Source organism: Macaca nemestrina, chromosome 19 (genome assembly GCF_043159975.1).
Source record: "Macaca nemestrina isolate mMacNem1 chromosome 19, mMacNem.hap1, whole genome shotgun sequence".
Taxonomy (NCBI): domain Eukaryota; kingdom Metazoa; phylum Chordata; class Mammalia; order Primates; family Cercopithecidae; genus Macaca; species Macaca nemestrina.
In genome coordinates, this window is record NC_092143.1 from 3,994,203 (window position 1) to 4,021,197 (window position 26,995).

Consider the following 26,995-nt stretch of genomic DNA (forward strand, 5'->3'; position numbering starts at 1 on the left):
TTTTTTTCACTGTTAAGTCCACTTTCCAAACACAACCTGAATTTCTAGGTGAGAACATTTGAGCTGCGTGCTCACCAGGTGGTCTTTGTTCAAATGGAGTTTGTCACCTTTGTGATTAACTCGGAATGTTGGGGTAGCTTGGGCATAACATTGTTGGCCATAAGGGCAAGTGCCCTGTCTTTAAAAAGTAAAGAGAGAGTGATATGGTGAAATGTGTGGGAAAACCATATGTGCGCGTGCACTTGTGAGTGTATGCGCCTGCGTGAGTGCGTGTGCACGCGTGCTCATGCACCCTTAATTGAAGGAAATAAGCACAGGTGAGCGGGAGGGCTGTCCGTGTTTTCTCTGTTGCTCATTTGGATAGGAAATAGCTACCACAATTACTTGAAAAAAGAATGAGAATGACTTCATTTTTGAAAGTTCTGAATGTTAGATGACATTGCATGTCGTCATCATTAGTCAGTGTTCTGTGTAGGTGTGGTCAGATTCCACCTGCAGATGCAGTCTAGATGGTACCTGGGAAAATCCAGACAACCAAAGTATTCAGAAATTTGTTTCATAGGAGCTCCACTGGCTGGTGTTTCTAGTGCAAATGAATGGGGGAACAAAATAGCTTCAAAAATCTCTTTTCTTGCCTTCCTTTCTTTCCTTCCTTCTTTTCTTTCTGCCCTTCTTTTCCTCCCTCCCTTTCCCCTCCCCTCCCCTCCCCTCCCTTCCCCTCCCCTCTTCTTTTTTTCCTTTTTCCTTTTTCTTTCTCTGAAGACAGAGTCTCACTCTGTCACCTAAGCTGGAGTGCAGTGGTGTGATCTCAACTCACTGCAGCCTTGACCTCCTGAGCTCCAGTGATCCTCCCACCTCAGCCTCCTGAGTAGCTAGAAACAGGCATGCACCGCTCGCCTGGATAGCTTTTATATTTTTAGTAGAGATGAGGCCTGTCACTCTGTTGCCCGGGCTGGTCTTGAACTCCTGGACTGAAGTGATCCTGCCGCTTTGGCCTCTCAAAGTGCTGGGATTACAGGCGTGAGCCACCGCAGCTGGCCCCTGTTAACTTGAGTGTTGGTTGAAATGTTTCTTCTTATTCCTTTTGTGTATGTAAGGCAATGGGAATGTTGAGTAGTCAATGGCTAAGGTGTTAAATTTCTCTGATTCATGTTAATGATCTGTCATTTAAGAAATTTGACAAGATGTGCCTCACAGTTCGTGCATTTCTTTATTATTTCCATAAACATCTATAGCGTAAACATGATTTTATGTTTTTACCTATTGAGCTACTCTCAATTAGAGTGAGAGAAACAATATTGAAGATTTGTTTTCAACCAGTGTGACTAAGGTGCCTTTTGTCATTCTCTTTTTTTTTTTTGAGACGGAGTCTCACTGTGTTGCCCAGGCTGGAGTGCAGTGGCCGGATCTCAGCTCACTGCAAGCTCCGCCTCCTGGGTTTACGCCATTCTCCTGCCTCAGCCTCCCGAGTAGCTGGGACTACAGGCGCCCCCCACCTCGCCCAGCTAGTTTTTTGTAATTTTTTTTGTTTTTTTAGTAGAGACGGGGTTTCACCGTGTTAGCCAGGATGGTCTCGATCTCCTGACCTCGTGATCCGCCCGTCTCGGACCAAAGTGCTGGGATTACAGGCTTGAGCCACCGCGCCCGGCCGCCTTTTGTCATTCTTTTCACTTGCTGTTCACATTCAGGTGTCAGCCTTTAGATACATAAAAACTCAGCTGCGTAAAGCAGCTTTTTAAAAAAATTATTGCAACAGGTGTGACTTTTTCTAGTTATTATTTTTTTTTCCTACTGAGTTGAGTTACTATTGCACGTGACAGTGACTCTCCCAGCCAGAGAAATGTCTTTGGAGCTACCAGCATGTGGAAAACAAGCCTTTTCTTCAGAGAGAAAAGGTGTGCAGACACACACTCTGCATCCCTTTCTAATAAAAGCCGTGTGGCTTTTTGGATCAGAAGGAAACACAAAGCCCGGCCTTTGAGTACAGGGATGTGGCAAGATCTTTGGGGAGAAGGTGGGACTTGGGGACTTCCGACCTTGCCGATGGCCAGCAAGTGCACGCACCTTGGGGGCTGCTGCCTGGTGCTTGCAGGTGTCTCCTCCCTTCTGCTGGGGGCCGCGGCCTCAGAGCCACCCAGGCAGGCAGGAGAGAGGGCCAGAAGTGGGGCCGCCCCGTGGCTGCACTCACTCTGTGTAGGTCTCCCAGGATCGCGGCCGGGTCACGGCGGGCTCTGGTCCCGCTCACTTCCTATTTTCCATGAGCCTTGTCTCTGTCACGCTGGTGTCACTCTGATTTGCCGGATGAGCCGCTTGACAGAGCTGGGTGATGGCTGGGCCCAGCCTGCAGATGCTCGGAGCCGCACAGCCGGACGTGCAGCCTGGCGGGCGCCTCCCGTCCCGGGGAGCGGTTTTTAATTCGCTGTAATTTATGCATCCTTGTAGTCCTGAGAGTGCCTGGCCTGTCAGCAGAGCCGAGATGAAGGCTGACAGTTGTCACCAGGGCCTGAAGGGAGCCTCACATGATGACACGTTAGACAGACTAATGATGTTTTCCTCTCGCTTCCCTCTCGCTCTCCTGCCTCCTCACCTCCACGCCAACCCCGCCACGGCCCTGCCACCGCCACTGCCACTACCATCACCTCGCCACCGCAGGGACGCTCCGGACGCAGGCCCGGCCAGGAGAGTTCGTCTGCATCGAGTGCGGGAAGAGCTTCCACCAGCCCGGCCACCTCAGGGCCCACATGCGGGCACACTCAGGTACCGCCCTCCCGCCCAGCTGTCCCCGAGGGAAGCAGAGGAAGAGGGGTCTCTTCCGTCAGTGCCTTGACCATCCGCAGCCAGGGAGATACTGAGATTTCAGCCCCTACCAGATGGGGGGGCCCCGCCATCTGCCTCCGGGATCGTATACCGGCCGCCCCCACTTCACACCTGAAATGGATTTTTTTGGTATCCATGTGCCATGTGGTTTAATTTGAGATAAGCCTGTTTGCAAATGTTCCATTTTAATTAGAGAGTAACTGACTCCTCAGAAATGAATATGCTAATAAACGGCATTGCCACCAGCACACATTTAATCAGAGTACCCTTTTAGCACCGTGTAGGCATGGTTTTGTGTCCTCGCTGGCACTGACTGGACTCTGTGGGATACGCCTGGGCCCCTTTTTACCTGGCAGGATGTACTGCAAAATCCCTCAGCCTTTATGTAGAGAGCTTGCGCCCGATCAGGCTGGAAACTGTCAGGACAGTGCAGGGGCATTAGAGAGATGGGGAGACGGGGTTCTCTATCAGGACTGTGAAGGATGCACACAGAAGCTGGTCTGATGCAAGATGACACAGGCCAAATGGTAAGTAATGCAAGAAGAGGGTCCCTTACACACACACCGATAATTAATGTTGTCAGTGATTGCTTTTTTCAGCAGCGAGGTCTGAATTAAAAAGGGCAGTGGCCCCAGGCAGCCATTATCACAGTCTCTTTACTGTAAGTGTTACGGTAAATTGGTATTTTCCAGCCACAGGCTAGGCGCTGGTGTCTTTTTTTTGTGAAAGTACTTAATCTGTAATGGACTCATTTAATGTGCACGTCCTGAAGCTCACACGCTCATCTGTTAACAAACCCCTTGTTCCCACAGTGGTGTTTGAGTCCGATGGACCCCGGGGTTCTGAAGTTCACACCACCTCCGCAGACGCCCCCAAACAAGTAGGTCTCATGATGAATTGGATGTCTGGGTTTTGATGCAGTAGCTGGGAAAGGTGCACCATGATGCTCATCGCTGGAGCATGACCTCCTTTTTGTTTTTTTTCACAAGATGTGTAAATAATCCTATACACTTTCTTGGAACGTGACCCTTCGGGGCCGTCTGTGGGCAGTCCCCGCACCGAAGCCCTCCCAGCCGGTGGTGCAGGGTCTAGGTGCGCACCGCTGGTTGTTGGTTGTGTTGGGGAGGAGGAAGTCAGGACAGACTGGCGGTGACTGCAAACACTAGAAACTCCCTTTTTTTCCGAGATGGTTTTGGATATGAGTTTGCTTGAGAACAAATGATGGTTAACCTCCTTGAGGAACATTAATTTTGTGTTATTCTGTAAGAAAAGTTTCACGTCCAGCGTGGTGTCTTGCGGCTTTGTGCTTTGTTTCTCTGCATTACGAACACGACTGGCATGGCCGGAGTGCCTGAAGGTAGCTGTGTGCCTGTGCCCGTGATGCACCATTCCACCCAGGTGTGACTTGTGTACATACACCACTCAGTATACACGGAGTGTGCAGGACCCTTGCGTCAGCACGCGGTTCTGAGTCCTGCTGTAAAGTAGTGCGGCGCCCACAGCCCGCAGCGGGTCTCTTGCGTTCTTTCAGGGTGAGAGTGTGTATCTTCATTGCTCTCCCATTTTGCCCTCGGAGGACGTCACAGTCACACCCGTGTTGCACAAGCATTCTCTAAATAACGTTCTGGCTTTCTCCAAAGACAAACGCTCTCCTTTGTCACTGAGGAAAGAGTTTCTTTGCCATGACAATCAAGCCTTGTCTGGGTGGTTGAATTCAGTTTGTGTCTTCTGCCCTGACAAATCTAATTGTGGGATTCCTGGTTGCTGGTGAGGATGAGGGCGATTAAGACCTCCGAGGGATCCCAAGACTCAGTATGATCTAGTGAGATCTCAAAGGAAACTCGAGAATCATTCTAGTTTATTTCTGGAGGAAAAAGGTGTGAGAGGCATGAAATGGCTTCACCAAGGGCCCGCTGCTAATGAGTGATTGAGCTGGGCTGGATGTCAAATTGACATTACCTGATTAGTGATTTCGTTTCCTTTATTGCCTTGGTAGAATTTCTATGTGTTGTTAAAGGCCTTTGCTTCACGTATTGTTGACAAAAATTGCCTTGCCATTTATTACAGGTTTTAAATAATTAGCTTCTGCCTTTCTTAATAAAACCCACAGTTACCCACTACCATGACAACTTATGAAATAAATAAAACATCTTTCTGAAAACGGAATTAAACGATTTCCAAATGCACGACCTCCACTGCAGTTAGGAAGCGTTGTCCTTTTTAACAGAAATAAAACCCTCTTGCCACAAACAGTCACCGTCATGTGTTTGTGGGATGTAGTAACAGCAAGGTCATGCCGTAATTGAGAATTACAAGTTGATGTTACAACTGGAGTGAGTCCTAAGTGTTCCTGCTTGCACAGGTGACCCGTTAAACCCACCAAAGACCTGGCTTTTGGGTAGGAATGTTTGACAGGGGCGGGAAGCCAGGCCAGGCAGATCTATGAACAAGTTGGTGAGATTCTTCAGGAATGCATGGCAGTTTTATTTGCTGTCTATTAATTCTGCCTGAGCCCCTTTGAAAAGCTCTTGTCCTAGGGAGAAGTAGGAGATCAAAAAGCAACTGATGTAGACTGTATTTTCAATAATTTCTGTGTTACTTATTGGTTATGCTGGGAGTTTATAATAATTGTTACTCATTCCTGCTTCTGATATAGAAAAGATGTAGTTTCATCATTGTCTTTGTCTCTCTAGACTAAAACGTTGTTACTTTACACTTCACACCAGCTAACTCTTAGTTTCGAGTTTACAGTAACTCAATATCGTGGTCTGAGTTAATGTATCTTTCAGACTTAGCTTATGTATTCACTGTTGGTGTGAAGATCTCAGTGGACCAGCTTCCCTTGCATTCGTAGGACAGTGACAGTTCAGGCCTTGGCATTAAAACTGAGCTAGATTTGTATGCGTCTCCTGCTGTGGCAGCCAGTTTGTTAAATTCTGTATAAGAGATCATGGCCTCTGATAGTACTTTTTGTCTTTCATTACATTTAAAGTAGCTTTTGGTGATTTACCACTGAATACTATGGTTCTCTAAGGAAATTGCATTTTCCTTAACGTACTTTGGAACTATATCTTTAAGCATTCCCATACAGATTTGTTGCGTAGGATAATTGCAAAACACATCAGTAATAGGTAGAGGTTTAAATCCTAGGGTTCTTTGTTCTTATCCTGTAGTTCTCGTTGTTTACAGAAATCACAGTAGCTATGTTAAATTTAGAATACCTTATAGATTTATAGAAAAATATTCTGTAGTTATGTATGTCTGGAATGTGATTCATACTTACCAATCATATTCTTTTTCATATTGAGAGTGCTTTACCAACATTCATTAATATTTAAATCAGATTCTTTTCCTGTGGGCTTTAGATGCTAGGGATCATGGCTGTGTTTTTTTTTGGATCATGCAACACTGTGTATTCATGCAGAAATTATTTGATGTGACACTTAAAGTCAATGGACTTTTATAGATATACATAATAGATGCTAAATTATTTAATTGAAACAGCATTTGGAAATTCCATTTTATAATAATTTATTCACTCATTAACAATATTTATTGACCACCCATTGTGTGCCAGGCCTGTACAGGGTACTGGGGAGACAAGAAAACCATTTTTCCTGCTTCTCTGGTTCCAAAGGTCCATGGGTGGCTTAGACAGGAAATAGGGCAGAGCAGGGCAGCGCTGTGACATGGGAAGGGTCCTGTCATTGAGGCTGGAGGCGCTTGGAAGACTTTGGAGGGGCAGAGGGATGGGCGTTCCTGAAGAGCTCAGCACGTGGAAGGCCCAGAGTGGAGGAACACATTCCACTGGAGGGGCTGGGTGGGAGTCCGCTCAGGGAGGGAGAGCCGGAGTGGGTGGGCAGAGGCTCGGGACTAGGGTCTAGGGAGCACCAGGTCTCCTTGCTGAGACTCATGAATTTCTTCCCATGGGGGGTAGAGAGCCCAGGGGCAGGACGGACACCGTCAGAGTTGTAGCGTGAGAAGAGTGAGCAGGTCACACGCCACAGAGAATGGGCTTTGTGGTTCCTGGTGGCAGGAGCAGCCCTTGGGAGGCGCTTTGCTTGATCCCAGCGAGAGACAAGGTGGCCTGAGCTGGCATGGGGCTGGAGAGAGCGGATAGATTTGAGAGGTAACACAGAGGGATTGGGTGTGGGAAGTGAGGGACAGGAGGGAATCATATTGACCCCAGGTCTGGCTTCAGGCAGCTGGCCCCAGGCATGATCCATTTCCCTGAGGCTGGAAGGAGGAGCAGGGTAAAACATTTCCAGGTGGAATTCAGGGTAAGTGAGAGCTTCGTGGAAACCCAGGTAGGAATGTCCAATAGGCAGGCGAAGATACGGGTTTAAAGTGGAGAGGAGAGATCCTGGCAGAGACTAAATATATCTAATAGCTATCAACATTTAAATTCATTCAAGGTCAGCCAGTGCTACTTTTAGAGACCCAGATAATATAAATTACTAATCTCTTGGGCTATTGAGTAGAGGCTTTAACGTTGATCCTCCACCATAGACATATAATGTAACCTAAGTTTCCTTATCTATAGAATAATGATAATGGTGCTTATTTTGTATACTTGCTGTGGAAATCAAGTTAGAACATACACCATGAAGCACACATTCAATGTGACCTCGTCATTTATTCTAAAAATAAGCAATTTTCCTTAATAACTGGAGGAAACTCACATACTTGGAGAGCATTTCTGTGGTGAGCTCACATGTGAACACGTCTACACACATAACGCCTGTGTGGACAGATGACTGTCATTGATAAGCCGGTTAGTAGATTTTGCTTATGAACTCAGTTTGACGGCATGTTTTCTTTACTTGGTGTCTTGTGGCTTTGTTGGAACCTGCCAGCATGCTTCTCTTTGTTTTGTTTGGTTTAAGAGACTTGTCGTTAATTATTCATTAAAGAGAGGATGCAGGAAAACTGTGAGTTTGAGAAAAGTATTGTCAGGATAGGCATAGTTACCTCGTTTGCTACATTCTGTTCAAAAGCCCTCCGGTTGGTAGACAGACATTGCTGGTTTTTGTAGAACAATTGCCCTTACTTTGTCATATTAATATTTGAATATTCTATGCTGGAAAATTCTGAGAAATCATGATACACCGTCTATCTCAGCGAAACAATTCAACAGGCACGAGGGCCAGGTAAATCTGCTGAAATTGATTCATTTCACCATAGGTCAGAATCAAGAATAAATAAATAAATTAAAGTCAGTTTAATTCATCAGCACACACCTGAAGCTTGAGGAGAAATAAAGTAGTTTCCTTTCGTGGTGACACTAGTAGCAGTCTTTTTCAGCACATGCACTGTTTAAACCTCTTCTGTGTTACAAACACTTACTTTAAGACCGCAGAGGACGTCATGAAAACCAGATAGTCAAGCAGCCACTTCTTTCTGAACACCTTCCTTTGGTAGGCGGTGAGGGTGGAAAGGATGCCTGGAGCCTTGGAAGGCAGAGATGGAGGATAAATATAACAGGGCTCCCCGTAGGCTGTGGATGCTCACAGCACGCCCCTCTAGGCATCTCACTCTTTGGCCTCGATCGTAGACAAGCTGGAAGGAAGATGGTGAGAGGGTCCGGGCCCTGGGCCTCAGGAGCCCAACTGTGAGGGCATCCGCCCCTGTGGCTGATTCTTCCAGGCCAGCGGTGGCCCTGGTGCTTGTCCTTGGTGCTTTTACTGTGTTTTGGATTAAGATGGTTCTAATGCCAAGGACTGCCGATCCTCCAAATCAAATTCTAAATGAGGGGAAGAGCTCATGCATGTTGTCGTTTAAAAGATGCTTGGTCATCCGTTCAGCACAACTGAATAAATGTTTAATTTCTAGTAATCATCAGTATTCATCATTAGAAACACTTTTTGAAAACAATATGTTGAAATCTGGGTGTTTTGTCCTGTGGATGTTAGAGGAAAAACTAGGAAGTTTCTCTGGTGTTGCAGATAAATTGATTTTTTTTGTTACATTGTTGTTAAACATTAGAAATTAAAATGATTTTTGAAACCAAGAAAAATTATTCCCCCCAACCTCGTGGTTTTGGGATTTATTAAAAGACCAGCATGACTGCTGAAATATGAAATCTGGTGTTTTGATTTGTTTGGATTCCTTGCCAGAATTTAAAGACTATGATTAATAGTTTATTTCTTATTATTCTAAATGTTATTTAAAAATAGTTAAGCTGGATAAATAATTCCATTAATCAAAATAACAGGAAATGAAAAAATAAATGGCGACCTAATTTGTCTCATTTTTAGCTGTGGCTATTATAATGCAAATGATGGAGAAATCACGTAGGTTGGTACATTTGAATATATGCATAATCTATTTTCAGTATCACTTTTAGAGTCTCAGCATCACAGATCAGAGTTTGAAATTCAGCTCATTTGCTTAAGCTTTTCTTGTTTATTAAACCAAACAAGCATCTTAAAAACACATTTTCCATTTTCTCTAAATAAAATATGCTACCAAAAATCATGAATTAGACCTGGTGACTTATCCAAAATCACCCTAGTCGCATAGCCCTTGTTTACGGCTTGTTGGGTAAGGTTTTAGTCAATAAAGCATCGTGCATAATTGGTCCTCAGGCACTTAGCATTGCCTGCGTGGCTGACCGCAAGCCCTGTTTATAGGCTGACCTCCCTCTGAAGGCTGAGAGGTGCCCCGTGTGTCCTGGGGCATATGGTGGGTGTTTTGTGTGCAGGCCATCGATCCACACCCACCACTACATACACATTTCCCTTGCCTTACTAAAAGAAAGAGAAAGTAGACCTCATAAAGTTCCAGTAGTCAATATCCATCCCTACAACACGGAAATACCTTCCAGAAAGATAGTATTTCTTTCAGCATTACTGAAAAGCCCACAATTCACCGCTGCAAAAAAGAAAAGCGCAATCTTCTAAAAGCAGGCTTCCCATTTTTTGACTGCTCTTTCCCTTTCCGGAGGACAAGGCGATGTGGATGTGCTCAAAAGATTACAGTGTGTCCACTTAATTTGAATATTTCTGTGCCTCCTTTCTTCCATGTTTTATTCATTTCTTAAAAATGCTCTGGGGCTGCTTTATTGAATAATGACATGGTGGCCTCTGGTGAATCAATAACTTAAAACAACTCTCTTAAAAAATGAGGTATTGGAACACATCCCTTCAATTATGAAGAGACAATAGGCATCTCTGCCTCTGGATTTGTGAACACAGTTTAACCACCTAGTTGTTTGGTTTATCCGGACTTTGCAGTGCTTCCAAAATAAATATTTTTAAAGCCGTCTGAGCCCTGTAATGTGAAACGTTAGCCCGTCATGGACAGAGAGGCCGTCTTCCTGTCGCCTCTAGAACAGTCCGTTGAGGCCTAACCCAATGCAAGTCTGTGACTTCTGGTCCAAAGGAAGAGTTACCCAGGTGGATGTGCCCTGGGGGTGCCGTCCATGTGAAATCTAGGCACACAAAGCCCCTGTGTTCACAGGCACCCCCTGACCACTTCTTACGGTCCCTGACATCTCTTTTCACTATGCAGAGACGGTCAAGACCAACCACCCAACAGCTGACTGTAACTCCCGGTTTTCTTCCGGTAAACACAAGACCATTTTCCTTCCCGAATGTATTTGGAATTGGTTCTCGGTGAGCCCCGTTGATGATGAATACTTCCCGTCAGAACCTCAGAGATCTCTTCACAGCCTGATGTCGCTGTACAAAAATGTAAAACAATCTTTCTCCGTTTACTGCAGGAAATCCACCATCTACTTAGGGAAGTTTTATCACATCTCTCATTCTGTTACTGTTTCCAACATTTCAAATAAACTGCTGTCTCCACCACTGCACCCACCCCCTAAGCCCTCATAAAATTTTGTCGAGTATCTTTCTGTCTTCCACTGCATGTCAACTGGTAGATGCCATGAACACAGAGCCAGCTGTAAGTAGGAGTTTTCTGGAACTATTAAGAAAAGCCTTTAATTCATTATGTCAACCAGACCTTCCCCCACTCCGCCATTATTTCTGGGGTTCCTATAGGTCTAGCTGGAAACAGTTAGAATTTTACATGAGTCCCCTGGTTTATGTATGCATGTTAATTTCTGGTGGTCAGTTTCACTTCAGGATTTTAGCTGAAGGTTAATGCAGTTAAGTAAGATAAATCTGGCCATACTGTTTTTGTCCTCAGATTGTAAACGCTATTGTTCAAACAGGGATGCTTCACATGTCATTGGAGAGCATTCTCTGAAAGCTGTGGACCCCCATTTATGCTTGGTTTTCTCTCGCAGTTCACTGTAAAATACCCCTTCCCTTTTTCCGGTGTGGTAATTGTTTATGGAAATGGGTGAAAACGCGCTGAAGTTCTGACAGACGTGTGTGAGAGCAGTGCTTTTCTTTTTGTTTGTATGGCCCCAAATTCAGCCTTGTTTTGGAACTACCGTTCACTTGTAAATCTGCTTTGTACTATACAAATTACAATCTGGCTGCCTCCTCATCTTGCCAACTTGTAACCTTCTCTCCAGAGCTGGTTCAGACATTATCATCTGCCATTCTTACATGTGAAACCATCAGAGAAGTCTAATGATCCTTTCTAAATCACACTGGAAATGATTCTTTTTCAAGCTGCCTCTCTTTAGGGCAGCAAGGCACATTTAAACTTACTTCATGCTTATTTTATAGTATGAGTTACAGCTCAAGTCAGGTCTTTGCCTACTTGGTTGGCTTGCTCTGTGAAGGTCATTGTTTGTGTTCTTGGATGTTGATTAGAAAATTAGTAGGAAAAATGCATTTAGAAACCAGAAGGCAGAAATGAGCTTTTCTCCTGTTCTTTCCTTTTTCTCACCCAGGGGAGAGACCATTCTAACACAGGTACCGTCCAGACAGTGCCTCTCAGAAAGGGAACCTAAAGGCGTGTTTCCGACGCACCCCAGGTCCCCGTAACGGCCATTAGCAGTACCCTCACGATGTCCCAGCAGCCTCCCACCTGTGACCTGGCCACTCCACGGAAGAACAGCCGGAGAACTCCTGAGCAGACACCTCACATCCCGAGCCGCTGCGCTGGAGTGGAACCTGAAGGCAGATGCCTCTCCTTGTTAAACGTTCAGAAATAAATGAAGATGCTATACTCTAGAAATACATGTAGATACTATATACACATTTACGTGCTCATCGCCCATAGTCCCATATTTTCTTATAATAAACAGTAGTACTGGCAGGCACAGTAGGGGCACAAGGCATCTATCTTATTCAAGACAAGTTTGAGACACTGGAAAAAAAGATACTTGTTACGTGTGTTGGACAGAGTGGCGAGGCTGAGCACTGTCACAGGGGCCTCCCATGCTAAGAGGGACTGTGGAGATGATGTCAGCAAAAACCGTGGTGGATTTGAGGTTGATCGATTATTAATACTACTGCCTCTCCTTGTCTTAGTGGGTATTTAAAATAGTAAATGAGAGAGGGGAAGGTTCAGGTGCTGTGGGAAGCAGGCTTGGTGGAGGGGCATGATGATGGGACCCTCATGCTGGTTCCGTCGCACTCTCCCTGGGGGCCGTGTGCCTGTTCCATTCCTTCCACCATTCGAACTGAGCGAATCCGGCAAAGGCGACACGTCTGTGGGAATGCGTAGATTCTGCCTCGGAAGAGAGCTAGTGGAACACTAAGAAAAGCAGGCTTCTTGTTTATTCTCAGGACCTTTTTGTAACAGGGCTACATTCTGCAAACTGCTTACAAAGGAAGACTATACGTCTTAACAAATTATTTAGCCACTGAGTCCTCCCGATTCGGACCTGTTTTAGTAATGGCAGAAGAATCTCTGAGCAGGTTCAGGGGCCCTAGATAACTAGGGTGCTGAGCTCTGGCACCTTCTGTCCCCACTCTTTGCCTCCCCGCCCCTTCCCTGAGCCACCCCAGCAAGTGGGTGTGTGTTCTCCCTGGGCCTGGTGACCTCCACAGGATGAGTAACTTCGTTCATAAAGGGTGGGGATCACCAGCCCCTTGGGTGGGGACGGCTCTATATACCTCTTCCTCAGTAATGCAAATGCGAGTTTTTGTGGTGGGGGTTAAGGCCCATAACAAAGGATCTTAAACCATGCAGTGTACGCAATTGAAATTGTATTCCACAGATATAAATATTTTCTTTTCCCATTGCCGTGACACTATGTGTGATGGTAATATTTCTGAGAGTTTCAGATTTTTGCACATATGATTTTATGCATTATCAAAAGTTACTGCTGCCTTGAATGAAAATGTTCTGTGAAATTTTTTGCAAAAGCTTTACTAGGTTTTTTTTTAATTGTGAAATTTTGTAAAGGCAGGAAATGGATTAAAACGAGCATGCTAAATATATTTTTCAAAAAAGCAATAATTTTACATGTACAGAAATTATCCTAACCTTTAATACTGGTGAGAGCAACAGTTTACTTAATACAGTAATGGATTAGTGCAGTTTTTGTAGACAGTGGGCTTCTGATACAAAGTCTTGCTTAAACACACACACACACACACACACACACACACACACACACACACCCTAAAGTGTGGGTTTCCTGTTCTAATGATTTGTTGAATATTATTATTATTATAATATTATTATTGTTGTTATTGTTATTAGTTAATGTTTGGTTCTGGATTCTACTTGTTACTGAGTTTAAATTACTTGACGGTTCAGGTTACTTTGCAACACTTTCAAACAATGCAATGTAACTGGCTAGCTTATATATATATATATATATATATATATTTTTTTTTTTTTTTTTTTACTTATTTTTTTCTGATACTCTTACACCAGATATGTACGAAAATGATCTGTTCTGTGGGTGTAATTAGGAATGTCCATGCAGATACAGTTAAGCAACTGTAATTGGCTGTTCTGTAAAGTTATTTTGAGCAGAGTTGCAGACACACATTCCTCTGTCCACCTAAGAAATCAGAAGACTCTTGTGTTGATTTATGTTTAATCATTTCAGTAGTTTCCCCACAGTGATCATTCTGCATTTTCTGGCTTTTGTTTTCTTGGCCGAAAGTGAATGGTGACTGTTAGGAATGTCAGGGACTAGTGACCCAGTCCGGTTTCTCTGTGTTTTAGTTATTATTAAAAAGAAATTCTGTACCCAAAGTGACACAAAAGTGTAGTCTACCTTTTTACTGTTTCAGAAGCGGCTTGGAAAAGTGCAGTTGGCCTTTGGAGCTGGAAGTGTCTTGCTGGCGAGTCTCCATCCTGGAGAGTCTGGTGGGGAGTGGGCTGGTGCTGGGGCCCCGCCGGCCGCGGGCTGGATCCTTCCTGGCTTGCAGGAGAGCAGGCGTGGAGGACAGTCAGCTTGCGGGGCCGCGCAGGGTGCAGAGTGCAGGAGGAAGGTTTTCACCCAGCTAAACAGACCGGGGGGGACACCCCCAAGAATGCCATCCCCTGAGGCCAGCTGTGGGCAGGCCGAGGCGTGTGGTCCCTTCCTTCACCAATCATCAGTATTGTATTGGTTTGTTAATTTGTTGATGTCAGTTCGGTCATAGTATTTAATATGATTTGTGTTTTCTTATTTATTTAGCCACTGTTTGATTCCCTTTTTTTTCCGAATGGTAATTTCTGCATGATACACTTCTGTACGTTGTCTTCTGACTGTTACAGACTTTCTACTACCTCTCCCGATCTGCTGTTTCCTTGTTTCTTAACAGGATTTTTTACAGTGTTGCGTCTAATGTAACTTAGACAATAAAGGGTTTGGTTGTCTACACTGCAGCTTCTCTGTGTCTCTCCCCTGCTTTCCGCTCGCTGCTTCCCCCTCTGCCCCTGCTGGGGCCTGGCTCCACCCTGGCCTGCCTTCCCACACTCTTCCTGTTTCCTGCTCACATCTCTTCCTCATTTTTGCATTCAAATAACACACAGCTAATGAGCTTCTAAAAATCTTTCAGGTTGTTCACTTGTATCCCTTAATTTGAAGAATGAATATTTAAATTCTCTCAAAAGTCAGCTGTTGAGGATCTTCTCTGGGAAATCAGCCACTGTACCTGCCTACCTTTCTGCCTGGTCCCGGAAGGCCTTATTGTCATCTTAGACGGACAGATTCCGTTCTCAGCACCATACAGACTTGGCTTCAAAGCCCGGTGAATTTTGCCTTTGAGGCTGTGAAAAGTATTAAATGTTATAAGAGGTTTCCCAATATTTACTTATTTATTTTTTAAGCCAAGAATGACACTGGTTTCCTGAAAAGCAGGTGCTTCAGGAAGTAGCAGTTGGGAGTTGTATACAGTTACTTCGTCAGAGAAGGGAGCGCCCAGTATGACAGGCCACCGCCCCTGATCTGGCCACTGTGCACAGGTCGCTGAGGGCACGAGAACACCTCTGCAGGGGCTCCGGCACATGTGGGTTTCATCATTTCACACGCCTTCAGGGCGCAGGGTTGAGCGCAGGAAGGGGAGCTTCCTCTCCAGGGGGCCTCTCCAGGGGGGCCTCTCTGGTCGGCCTCTGTTCTTTGGACAGAGAGACAGGGTGTGGCTTACGGGGTCAGTAGTGATGCCTTCTGGATCAAAGAAAGTGGGTGCAGTGCTTAGTCCGCTGTGTGGAAGAGGGCACCTCCTGGGCTTTCGTGGCTGGAGACTGTCTGCCAACATTCCTTCCTTCAAACTAGACAAACCCTCCTCTGCCACCCCCAGCACGTTCTCAGAGGTTTCCAAGCTGTAGAAAAGGGAAGGAAGGAAGGACGGCATTCATATAGCTTTACTTTCCACTTCAGAACGTCTTAAGTAGCATATGTTGTTTTACTGCTTTTAACTTGGGTGAGTTCTAATTTCAGAACGTTTTGTTCACTGAGCAAAAAAAGATGCAACCACCACAGGCCAGGACTTCAAGTGAGGAGGACGCCTGTGTTTGCCGTGGTTGGTGGTTGGTGGGAGCCCGCTCTGGGGCCCGGTAACATGCCTGTGGGAAGTGATCCAGGGGCCACCCGCCCAAGGGAAAATGTTCATTCTTCATCAGCTTTGCTAATTCTACTTTGAGGCAGTAAAATGCAAAAGGCCATAGAATTTGTATTTCCTTTTTTAAAATACAATTTATAACATTATATTTTGTACTCTTTATATTAGAATTTGTAACTAGATTGATGTATTTAACTCTATTTCTGAAAAAGTAATTCAATGTTTTAGTTGTGTGATAAAAATATTTAGATAAAACATATTCTATTGGAATTTGAAATAAATAAAAACATCTTGGAGTTCTGAGATTTGTAAGACATTTTTCCCCAATTTCAGAGGGTGGCTTACATCGTTTGACAGCCCGCTTTGATCTGTGGTTATTTATTTTTGTTGGCTGAACATAAACCAAAGTGTTAATGCTCTTTATTTATAGAAGAATTTTAGGATGATTCACAAGATCGTTCATCTGAAAAGATGCCCAGATGGCCCGAGTTTTTTTTTTTTCAACTCTTGTGGACTCCGGGACATTCACTGTTTGTAATGGAAGATGCTGTGTTTTTCTCAGTTTTTTTCGCAGCACCTCTTATTTCCCCACTGAATACACTCACTGTTCTTACCCTTGCACTGTCACCCATACAGGACGTATAGGGATGGACGCAGAAGGAATTCTGACTCAGCCACACCTGGAGGAAATTACTGTGTCAAACGTGGGGACACAGAGGGGCTGGCACTGTGATTTGCAATGGTTTACTGATGAGACAGCGAAAATGAGACAGGACCATCAGATGCAATAAAGATTCTAATTTAAAAAGATAAAATGTGTTTTTAAATTAAAAGATATAACTGTGTCTCTACTGGCTGAAGAAAGAACGGACTAGATAAGTTCCTGAATGTGGCTTCCCAGATGGGCTGGGCAGGAAATGGAACTTTGAACAGCAGTGGGTGTCCCTCCCCCCACCCGAGCCTCTAGCCCTCTGCGCCACTCTGCGGTGAAAATGCTGCTTCGGAAGGCCTTTGATGATCCGAAAGGCCTTTGCGTCAAGTGCAGAGCTTGTCTAACTCAGCCGAGGTTTATGCCTCACTGTTCAGAACCTCCTTCCTCTTGGATGGCTGGTTCTTCTGAGAAGGGCGTGCATCTGAAACGAAGTGGCAACACCAAAGTCCTTAATAGGTAGCTCACATTGAAGCGAAGGGCTAAGAACACTTGTGCTAGGACAAAACAAAACCCTGGCCTACATCTCCCTGTGTCACGGGACATGGTCAGTTCCCCCCGGTAGCACAGGAGCTTACTGGTGTTTGCTATAGCTGCATCCCAGACCCTTTGGTTCCACAAGTAACCAAGCTGCTTCCCCACGGAAGGCAGTTTTACGTCCTTTATCCGCCTCCTGTTCACCCAGCAGTGAGGGCGCAACGTCTACACCGGCTGCTCTGGAGGTCTCGCTGGGTGGGAAATGGGGGAAGGCAGTGGTGCGCGGTCTCCGTGTCTGCAATTCGTCCATGTCATGCTAGGCGCAGAAGCTGGGAATCGTGACGCCCCCCCACCCCCAACAATCTAAAACCTTAATACATTCATCCCAGCACCTTTACTTTCCCTTCCTTAGCTGTTTGAAAACGGTGGTGCGTTTCTAATGTGTGTTACTAATGTTCTCAATCTTAACCTTTTAAAAGGATACTATTGTAAAATTACAGAAAGAGAACGTGAGATGCCCTGGTCTTTACCAGTGTGACAAGTTCTTGGGATGTGTGATTTCCTCACTGTCCGCCGAGGCACGGGGGCTTATGATGGCTTTGAGGAAGGGGAAGTTCCTTAGGGATCTGGCGCAGGTTGACGGTCACACATCCCTCTCTGATTTCCTTATGGGTGGGAAAAATGTAGCGAAACAATTGCAACGAGAATGCTGTCTCGGTCCTTTCAGGCTGCTATCACAAAATACCTAAGACTGGGCATATTTTTTGCTCACAGTTCTGGAGGCAGGGACGTTCATGATCAATGTGGTGGCAGCAGGTTCCGTGTCTGGGCAGAGCTTTTCGCTTCATAGATGGAACCTTCTTGCTGTGTCCTCATGTGGAGAAAGGCGAACAAGCCCCCTCGGGCCTCATTGATGAGGGCCCTGATCCTATTCCTGAGAACTCTGCCCTCATGACCCTGATCACCTCCCGAAGACCCCACCTGTTTATACCAACCCATCGGGTATCAGGTTTCAACGTAAGAAATTCGGTGGGAACACAGACATTCAAACCGTAGCAAATGCTCTCTCCTGTTTTCGTTTTTCAACTGACGAAGATGCGGAGATTCCCATTCCAAGTCCTTGGGTGGGTTTTTCCATCTGCCAAGAGTAAATTCTTAACTTCATTGCCAACAGTTTCAAGTTTTAAAGGGCAGGAGGACAAGGGGACTCCATCTTGCTTTTTTATGTGCCCAGATTTGTCCACGGAAGAACAGTATTCAGGTCACAAGCATGAGACCCACTTGACTCCGTACATCAGTCTCCTTATGTCCTGCTCTTCCATTCATAAGAGTGACATTGATGGACCGAATGTTCCCAGGACAGGGTTACTGGGTCTAAAGGGAGGGTTTAAGACAGACTTCACAAAATTAGGTGAACCGCTGTGAAATATTTGGAGGTCTGGTATGGGTATTTTGATTATAGAACTGTCGATGTGTGGTGGAAGGAATAGGCTGACACTGCCTCAACATAAAACGCCACCCGTGGGTCAGGCTGTGCAGCAGATAACTCGCCCTGACCCTGCGTCCTAGCAGAAACTCAACATTCATTTTTAAGGAATACAATATCAGAGTCCTTACTCGGAGAAATAAATTGGAACCAGATAAACATGCAAGTTTCACTTAATCAGAAGATCTTAGGCTTCTTTAAAACTGTAGAAATCATACAGAAAGTTTTCAACTGTATGAATTTGCTTAACAAATTCTGTGCCATATAGTAAGCACTGAAATAGGTGCAGGCATAGAAAGATGAACAAAACGGAACCTGCTTTTTGGGCTGTCACAGTGGAGGAGGAACATGGGTCTAAAAATGATGAGTTCTAGGCCAGGCACAGTAGCTCACACCTGTAATCCCAGCACTTTGGGAGGCCGAAGTGGGCGGATCACGAGGTCAGGAGATGGAGATCATCCTGGCCAACATGGTGAAACCTTGTCTCTACTAAAAATACAAAAATTAGCTGGGCGTGGTGGCGCACACCTGCAGTCCCAGCTCTACTCGGGAGGCTGAGGCAGGATAATCGCTTGAACCAGGGAGCCAGAGGTTGCAGTGAGCTGAGATCACACCACTGCACTCCAGCCTGATGACAGAACGAGACTGTCTCAAAAAAAACAAAAACCAAAACAAAACAAAAAACAAAAAGAAGATGAGTTGTAATTCAGAGAGAATACATACAAGCTCACAATGTCTGTGGAAGAAGAATGGAGCCTCTTCCATTGGGGAGTGAGGTCTAGGATCTAATCAGATCTAATCTAGGATCTAATCAGGTGACACCCACGTGAAACTTTTGGAAGGATGTGATATAATGGGATAATTAGGTGGCATTAAAACTTGCCTCTGATAGTAAACCTTAGTTGACTTGGAAAATCTGTAAGAAGATCTTAAGATGGGAGAGACAAGTGACACGTAAATTTCAGTGAGGAAAAGCTAAGGGAGTGTATTTTTGGAAATAACCCGTAGTACAATTAGAACATACTTTGTCAAATCTGACAGAGGAAAGAGACTGAGATCGTTGTCAACTATTCCTTGATGACATTAATTCAAAGTGAGGCTTCAGGCAGCAAAATTGGTAGCCTGTGGATCAGCAGGCAGGAGACTGTGGGGAAAATGGCACGGTGGCCCACCAGCGCCATAAAGGTACCGTGTGCCTGTTACTGAGTTGATATGTGCATCTGTTACTAAAATTCAAGGAACTAGACAAAAGCCAGAGGTGGACAACACAGTGGCTGAGGGGAAACTTCAACATCAGATGTAGAAAAAGTGAGATGGATTAGTTAAGAGGCTAAGAGGAAGTCTGTGACGGGAACAGCATGGATCAGATAGACATTTTGTACAGTGACTCTCTAGGCCTATGTGTAGGCAATACAGCTTTAAGTCTTGAGAGAGAGATTTATAAGAAGTTAATACTTAAGGCCGGGCACGGTGGCTCAAGCCTGTAATCCCAGCACTTTGGGAGGCCGAGATGGGCGGATCATGAGGTCAGGAGATCGAGACCATCCTGGCTAACATGGTGAAACCCCGTCTCTACTAAAAAATACAAAAAACTAGCCGGGCGAGGTGGCGGGCGCCTGTAGTCCCAGCTACTCGGGAGGCTGAGACAGGAGAATGGCGTGAACTCCGGAGGCGGAGCTTGCAGTGAGCTGAGATCCAGCCACTGCACTCCAGCCTGGGCGACAGAGCGAGACTCCGTCTCAAAAAAAAAAAAAAAAAAAAAAAAAGTTAATACTTAAAAGGGCTACCTGTGTGCCAGGAACTCAGATGTTTTCATCTAATTTATGTTATTCAAGTCTCACAGTGCTCTTCAACGTAGGCACTATTAACTCAATCTTATAGATGAAAACTGACAGAGAAGGGTAACGTACCCAAAGAGACACAGCCAGTAACCTGTGGAAACACCAGTGGAGTCCATGTCTGCTGTGCGTGCAGACCTACCAGTCTGCACTCTTCTGCTTTGTTATACTGACTGGAGGGATGTATGCAGTTAGTAAGAAGGATCATCCCTGTTTCATGTCCCTGTCGATCATCACTATAAGGGAATATCTGAGGCTGAGTAATTATTCAGAAGAGAGGTTTATTTGGCTCGCGGTTCTGCAGGCTGTGTAGGAAGCACAGCACTAACATCTGCTGGGATTCTGGTGAGGCTTCAGGCTGCTTCCACTCATGGTGGAAGGTGGAGGGGAGCTGGTGTGTGCAGAGATCACACAGCAGAGAGGAAGCCAGGGGGTGAGGTACCAGGCTCTTAAACAATGGGCCTCCTGGAAGTTAGTAGAGCAAGAAATCCCTTAACCCCCACCCCTAGGAGGGAATTAATCTGTTCATGAAGGATCTGCCTCCAGAACCCAGACACCTTCCCTTAGGCCCACCTCCAACATTGGGGATGAAATTTGGACATGAGGTTTGGATGGGACACATATCGAAACTATAGCACGTGTTCCTACTTTCCAAAACACTGAGACACCCATTACCTGCATGGATCACTGCAGCAACCTGGGGTGTGGATCCCGTCAGTGAGACGATTGGAGGTCCTCAGTGGATCAAAACAAGATGTTATGGATTTCTGAGCTTCTGCCTCAGAGGGATCAAGGCTTCTTCTGGGTGACCTTCTGTAAGTCCAACTGTAATGTGCATGGGGGTAAGAACGCTGGGATCTCTGCAGACCTGGGTGTGAGTTCAGGTGTGTTGCATGCCAAATGGGTATGTCCAGTAGCCTTTTTCTTCCCATTTCTATCTCCTCCTCTGTTACTTCTTTCCTTTACTCATGTGGACATGCTCAAGACACCCCCTTCCCAAAAACACCACCAAGGAAACACCTTCCTGGGACCCCAGAACCCTCTACACCTGTTGTGTCCTTACCGTTCCTCCTTCCTAAAACATCATCCGTGATCACTTTACCCTCCTTGTTCTAGCTTATATCACCAATGCCTACTTCACTGAAATGTCTCTCCTCAAAGTTATCAAGATCCTCATAGTCATTGAGTATAATTATTTTTCCTTAAATAAAGCTAGGATAAAATGTAGAATAAAAGGAAAAAAGTACACATTACATACACACACATTTCTATATATTTTTCACTCTCCAGATGCAACAATTGCAATATTTTGCTAACTTTTATTTCTACCCTTTGTTGTCATTTGTCCTGGAATATTTCAAAGTGATTCTCAGATATTGTGTCATTTCGACTGTAAATAACTCAGTGTGCATCTCGGAGCAACTGAGGTATCATCTGTAGATCTAGTTATGTATCTCTCTGTGAATGCTACGTTTCCTTCCGTCCACTGCTTTGGCCTTGTTGCCCTCTGTGTTGACCCTGCGGAAGGACCGCCTAGACCACCTGGGTCTTTCTTCCTGGGATTACACACCTGCCAACTCACCCCAGCTCACTCTGTGCTGCTGCCACAGGTATTTCCCGGAACACAGATCATTCTACCACCTTGGTTGAAACCTTTCAGTAATTTTCTGTTACCTCCAGAAACATCCCAGATGCTTCCCTGTGCCATGCAAATCATTTCACGATTTGACGCCCACAAGTCATCCACAGACACTCGATGCCAAACGAGGTGTGTGAATGGTGCTGCGCTCTTGTGCGCCGGTTTTCCTGCCTTCTCAGAGGCTCCAGTTGAGGGGAGCTGCCCGGGAGCCTTGGCCATTCTGACTTCTCTTCTTGCCTCTCCCAGGCTAGAGGAGGCTGGGTTCCTGCCTCTGCTCTGTACTCCCCCAGCTCTCTGGATATCCTGGTGTGCTTTTGCACCAATCACAACATCTGAAACTAAATAGACCCTCTCTGCCTCCTCCCACTGAGCTGAGCTTGGCAGTGTTTGAGGGCAGACGCACTGCACTGCATTTCTGTGGCTGCACTAAAGCCAGGCCCATGGCTTTCCATGTGTGTGTTTCTTAAATGAACACGTGATCAGTGTGTGCCTCAGTTTCCACAGCTGTACAGTGGGAATGGCCATCTCCCGGTATTGGTGTTACTGTGGCAAATGATATGGGCTGCATTTTGTCAACTTTAATGCAATATATAAATGTAAGTTGGAATTACTTCCGAGAAATTTGAGTGACAATGTTTTTTTCAAGTCCCGTAAGGTTGTCTTTAAATAAACATGGTCTCTAGACACCAACTTTTTTTTCCTTAAACTATATTGCATTTATGAATCTGGAAATTTCTATTACCTATGACACACAAGATGTAAGTCATTTTCCCTTGTTCAATAAGTTTTTTAAACTAGGTAAACAGTTGGATTTCTTCTATCCACAGAAGTGTAGGTTTCAGGTAGACTTAAAAAAAAGCAAGCTGATGACACTTTTTTTTTTTTTTTTTGAGATAGTCTCACTCTGTCACCCAGGCTGGAGTGCAGTGGCGCTATCTCAGCTCACTGCAACCTCTGCCTCCCAGGTTCAAGCAATTCTCCTGCCTCGGCCTTCTGAGTAGCTGGGATTACAAGCGCGCACGACCACGTCTGGCTAATTTTTTTTTTCAGTACAGACGGGGTTTCACCACGTTGGTCAGGCTGGTCTTGAACTCCTGACTTCATGATCCGCCCACCTTGGCCTCCCAAAGTGCTGGGATTACAGGCATGAGCCACCGCACGCAGCCACTGATGGCACTCTTAATGAGAACTGTTTACTATTATTTGACAGCTATTAAAGAAGAGTGATCATATTCTCTAAGGACAGGAATTAATAGAAACTGGTGAACACCCCGCGATGTTTCGACCTGTAGTTTCAGGCCTCCAGCCCTGCTGGGATGAAGTGCCTGCGGGGATGGGTCCTTTACTGGGCTGGTAAAGGAAAACTGAGCCGATTTCTCAGCATTTCACACGTTACCTTATCTGGCTCTTTTCTCGGGCTTGTAAGTGTCCTAAGCTGCCCTGTCCGTTCTGAAATGGAGGTGGATTTGGAAAAAGAAAAAGGCTTTTCCTCTTTGTTGAGTTCAGTGCGAGTTGGACAGAATTCCGGAGAGGACGGGCATTCTCTGCGGGATCAGGTGGTGACGGTTTTCTGGGTGCAGCTGCCCGCTGCCCTGGGAGGTGCTGAGCAGAGCAAAGGCAACCACGTGGGGGCCCTGGGAGGGTGAGAGGCTCTGACCACGACACAGACTTCCCGCGGGGGGAAAGTGGGCGATCGGCTGTCACAGGGCAACTTAGGGGCTGCTCCCTGAGGCTGTGCTGGCACCAGGCGGTTCCGGATGCCGCCTGTCAAGTGGCCTGCTCTGCGAGCCCACCACAACACAGGTGAGCAGGACGCGGTGCCAGCCAGAGAGTGGGCCTGACGCCTGGTGGCGGGCAGCCCACGTCCCCACGGGTCCTGCTGCTTTCCCAAATAGCCGGCTCCAGCCACCATCGTCTTCGTAGCCTGAGGTCAGGTGGATGGCTGGGATTGCCGCATCCGCACAGGCCAGGGGCTCCACACTGAAAGTGCTTTTCGGTGACCACTTAGGAAGCTGCCATTGGCTTTGCAATTCTGGGGCCACCTGTGGGGCCTGGCCCACCTTGTGCTGGGAAGGCCCTGGGCCCCAGCTGTCCTGGGCCTACTCTGAAATGGCCGCTCCCCGGCTCTCTGCTCTCCAAAAGCTGCTGCTGGGCGTCCTACACCGTGGCACAGGCTCAGGTGTGAATTCAACCTGCGACCCTGGATCCAGGAGTGTCCCCCTTCAGAATGAGAAGAGCCCCCGCCGAGACAGGCAGTTATTCAAAGAAATGTCTCGTGACAAATACAGAGGTTTTTGTCAGGGATTTACCTTACATTAATTTTAAAATCAGAGAGTTACAACACTCGAAGGTTCAAACACTCTTTAGGGACCAGGTAGTCTAACATTCTCCATCAGGCAGACGGAGCTGAGGTCTGGAGGTGCCGTGTGTTCACAGGTCCTTAGTGAGCCTCTTCAGTTTTACTCTGTGTTTCTGTTATTGTTACATCATCAAAATTACATTTGCCTTTCAGGTTTTCTGTGTTAAGCACCTTTTCTTTCTATTGCGTTCTCACCACCTTGCCCCCTTGGTTTTGCATTCTTCACTCTTCTCAATGTAGCTTAACTTTCCCCACATTCTCTCCGTTTACTAAGAAGCAGGAAAGACGGCCTTCCCGTGTTCCGACATTTGCCCCGGGCTTGCCCCATGCAGTGCCCGGGGAATGTAAGGACCTGTCCTCTCTTGGTGTGCAGATCAGGAGAAGCACAAGTACTGATTTTGCCTTGGGGCTTCCCCGCCTTTGCCTTCGTACTTTCACCTCCCGCAGAATGTGCCAGAATCAGTTCCCAGGGGAATTCTCAGCGCTTCTCTAGGAAGCAGGGATGGAAGTGATTGTAAATCAACAGTCAAAGCGCCCATCTCTCGACCACCCATCTGCCTTTATCCATTTTTGAAGGGCTCCTCTAATTTCTTCTCAAAAGCTCATTTGCCTGAAGTTGCCCTCTTCTACCACTAGATGGTAGATGGACGTCACACATGAATGTGAAGCAACCCCGAATGCAAATTCATTCACTTCGTTATTTTCAGCCGGCATAAATTAAGCGCCCGCTGCATGCGGAAGGGGTTACCAAGTTGAAGATGACATGCTTGGCCCCTGGGGCCTCACGCTGCTTGGCAGGGTTTGACACAGGCCCACAGTGACGATGGTATATGCTGCTTTGCCCGCGGATCTTGACCGAATCCCTGCCACATTTCGGGCTCACTTCCTGGCACTGGGGATTCGGCAGCTCAGAAGTGGAAGGCCTATCTCTCATGGGGTTTTGCGTTCTCCTAGGGATGCAGGCAGTAATCAGACAAGCAGATACATGCAGACATTTCAGAAAGAGACAAGTGCGACAGGCAGAGCCTGGCAGGGGGTCTGGAGGCAGGGAGCTTGCTCTCATCCCAGGGCCTCTGCCTGCAGGCTGAGGAGTCAGCAGGACTCAGGGCACAGGAGAGGACGAGGACTGGAGGGAGATTACTGTGTGCGCCCAAGGAAGGGAGGCCTTCCACACAGGAGCTCCGCACAGGAGCAGGAGGGAGGGCAGGCCGGAGAGCAGGGTGCGTGGCTGCATTCTCCCGGCCGTGCAGCCCTTGCTAAGGCGTGTTGCCCAGTGGGTGACATAATCTGATCTGTGTTTGTCAAAGACAAACATAAATTGGCTCTTGGCTGTTGGCCGTTGGCAGAATGGATCCCCCTGCCTGTGTGGAATGTACTTTGGTGTGGACACAAAAGCTGAAAGCCATTGTTCACAGGCCCTGGGGGAGGCTGGAACAGGCGGGCGGGGGCTGTAGGGCTTACAGGACCCGCGTGGCTGGAGGAGAGAAGGGTTCTGAGTGGATGCCTCCGGCCTTCCGGGCCTGACTGAGCAGCCTGAGACCTGGGGCAGCCTCAGGCCTGGGAGCCTGGGCCTCGGGGTGTGTGAAGTGGTGCCATCACCTCACTGGGGAGGATGGGAGAGGATCGCGTGATCTGGGGGTAGGACCTGGAGTTCTTGGGGGCTCAGGGAAGCATCACCCACAGCTACTCACATGGGTGTGCATTCGTGAAGGCAGCTAGGGGCTGGGGATGGAAACCCTGAGTGCTCAGAAGGTGTCTCCAGGCTGGAGAGTGGGTGCCTTGAGGGCGGAGCGGGGCTTGGAGTGAGCTGGAGGAGCGGTGGGAGCACCCCTTCATCCTGGGTTCAGAGAATGAGGGGAAGAGGCCAGAGCAGCACAGGGAGAGGCTGCCCAGGTGGCTGAGGGGGCAGGAGGAGGACAGCCGGGCTCAGGGACCAGGAGCGCGAGGGGGGCGGCAGCTGAGGGGGCGCCTGGGGCATCTGGGGACGGCTCTCACTGGGCCAGCTGGAGGTGTGAGGCAGAGGACACAGACGCTCCGTTTTGGGAAATACAGTTTCCTTCTTCCTCAGCGGGACAGAAGTGCATTTGCCTGCTCAGGCTGCCACACAGGACGCCAGGCCTGGGCAGCTTCACAGCCGGGCCTCTTTCCACAGGTCCTGGGGGCTGGATGCCAAGGCTGCAGGCTGGCTCCTCTGGGCCTCTCTCGGCTGCAGGAAGTGTCTCCTCCCCGTGTCCTCACATACTCATCCCTCTGCTGGCCTCTGTGTCTGAATCTCCTCTTCTGAAAAGGAAACCCATCATGTCCTATCAGGTCTCCACCTAGTGACCTCACATAACCTTCGCGACCTCCTAAAAGACCCTGTCTCCACACCAGTCACGCTGGGGGTGAGGGTCTCATGCGGCGGGTGACAGGGAGATGAAGCTTAGCCTAGAGCAGGGACCCCCACCCTGGGAGGAGGCTGGGGAGGAGCAGGTGCAGGAGGAGGGCCTGGCCACTCAGACATAGGCCTCATGGATGATGCAGGGGAAACTGAGGCAAGGCATGCCTCCTCCCTGTCTTGCCTGGGGCTGACTCCTGAGCACCGGCCCCACCAAAGCTGGACCGGGCAGGTGTGAACCTCAGGGCTTTCTGTCGCCTGGGGAGGTTGCAATGTGGTAAAGAACTAGGCAGAGGCCAGCACCCCGGTGCCTGCAAGGGACGCAGTTAGGGCAGGGAACAGAAGGGGTCCAGGCCGTGACTCCTCACAGGTGGGGCGCGTGGGGCTGGGCTGCCTCCCGTCATCTTTACCGGTGGAGTGT

The 26,995-nt window shown here is 47.1% G+C and overlaps 1 protein-coding gene across 17 annotated transcripts in view; it reads left to right on the forward strand.

The window, feature by feature from the left end:
* LOC105489305 (zinc finger protein 516) overlaps positions 1-19,886 on the forward strand; it is a 141,195-nt gene extending 121,309 nt beyond the window's left edge. For 14 of the 17 annotated variants that reach the window (XM_071085168.1, XM_011754045.3, XM_011754039.3 and 11 more), the window contains 2 exons: positions 2,653-2,757; positions 16,326-19,886. In XM_071085168.1, coding sequence (XP_070941269.1) covers positions 2,653-2,757; positions 16,326-16,480 — 260 coding nt within the window. In that variant the 3' untranslated portion in view covers positions 16,481-19,886. Of the gene's footprint in view, positions 1-2,652; positions 2,758-3,629; positions 3,698-11,629; positions 11,917-16,325 lie in introns of those variants that run through there. The other 3 variants (XM_071085169.1, XM_011754050.3, XM_011754051.3) reach the window with 3 other exon arrangements.
* The last annotated feature ends 7,109 nt before the right edge of the window (positions 19,887-26,995 follow it).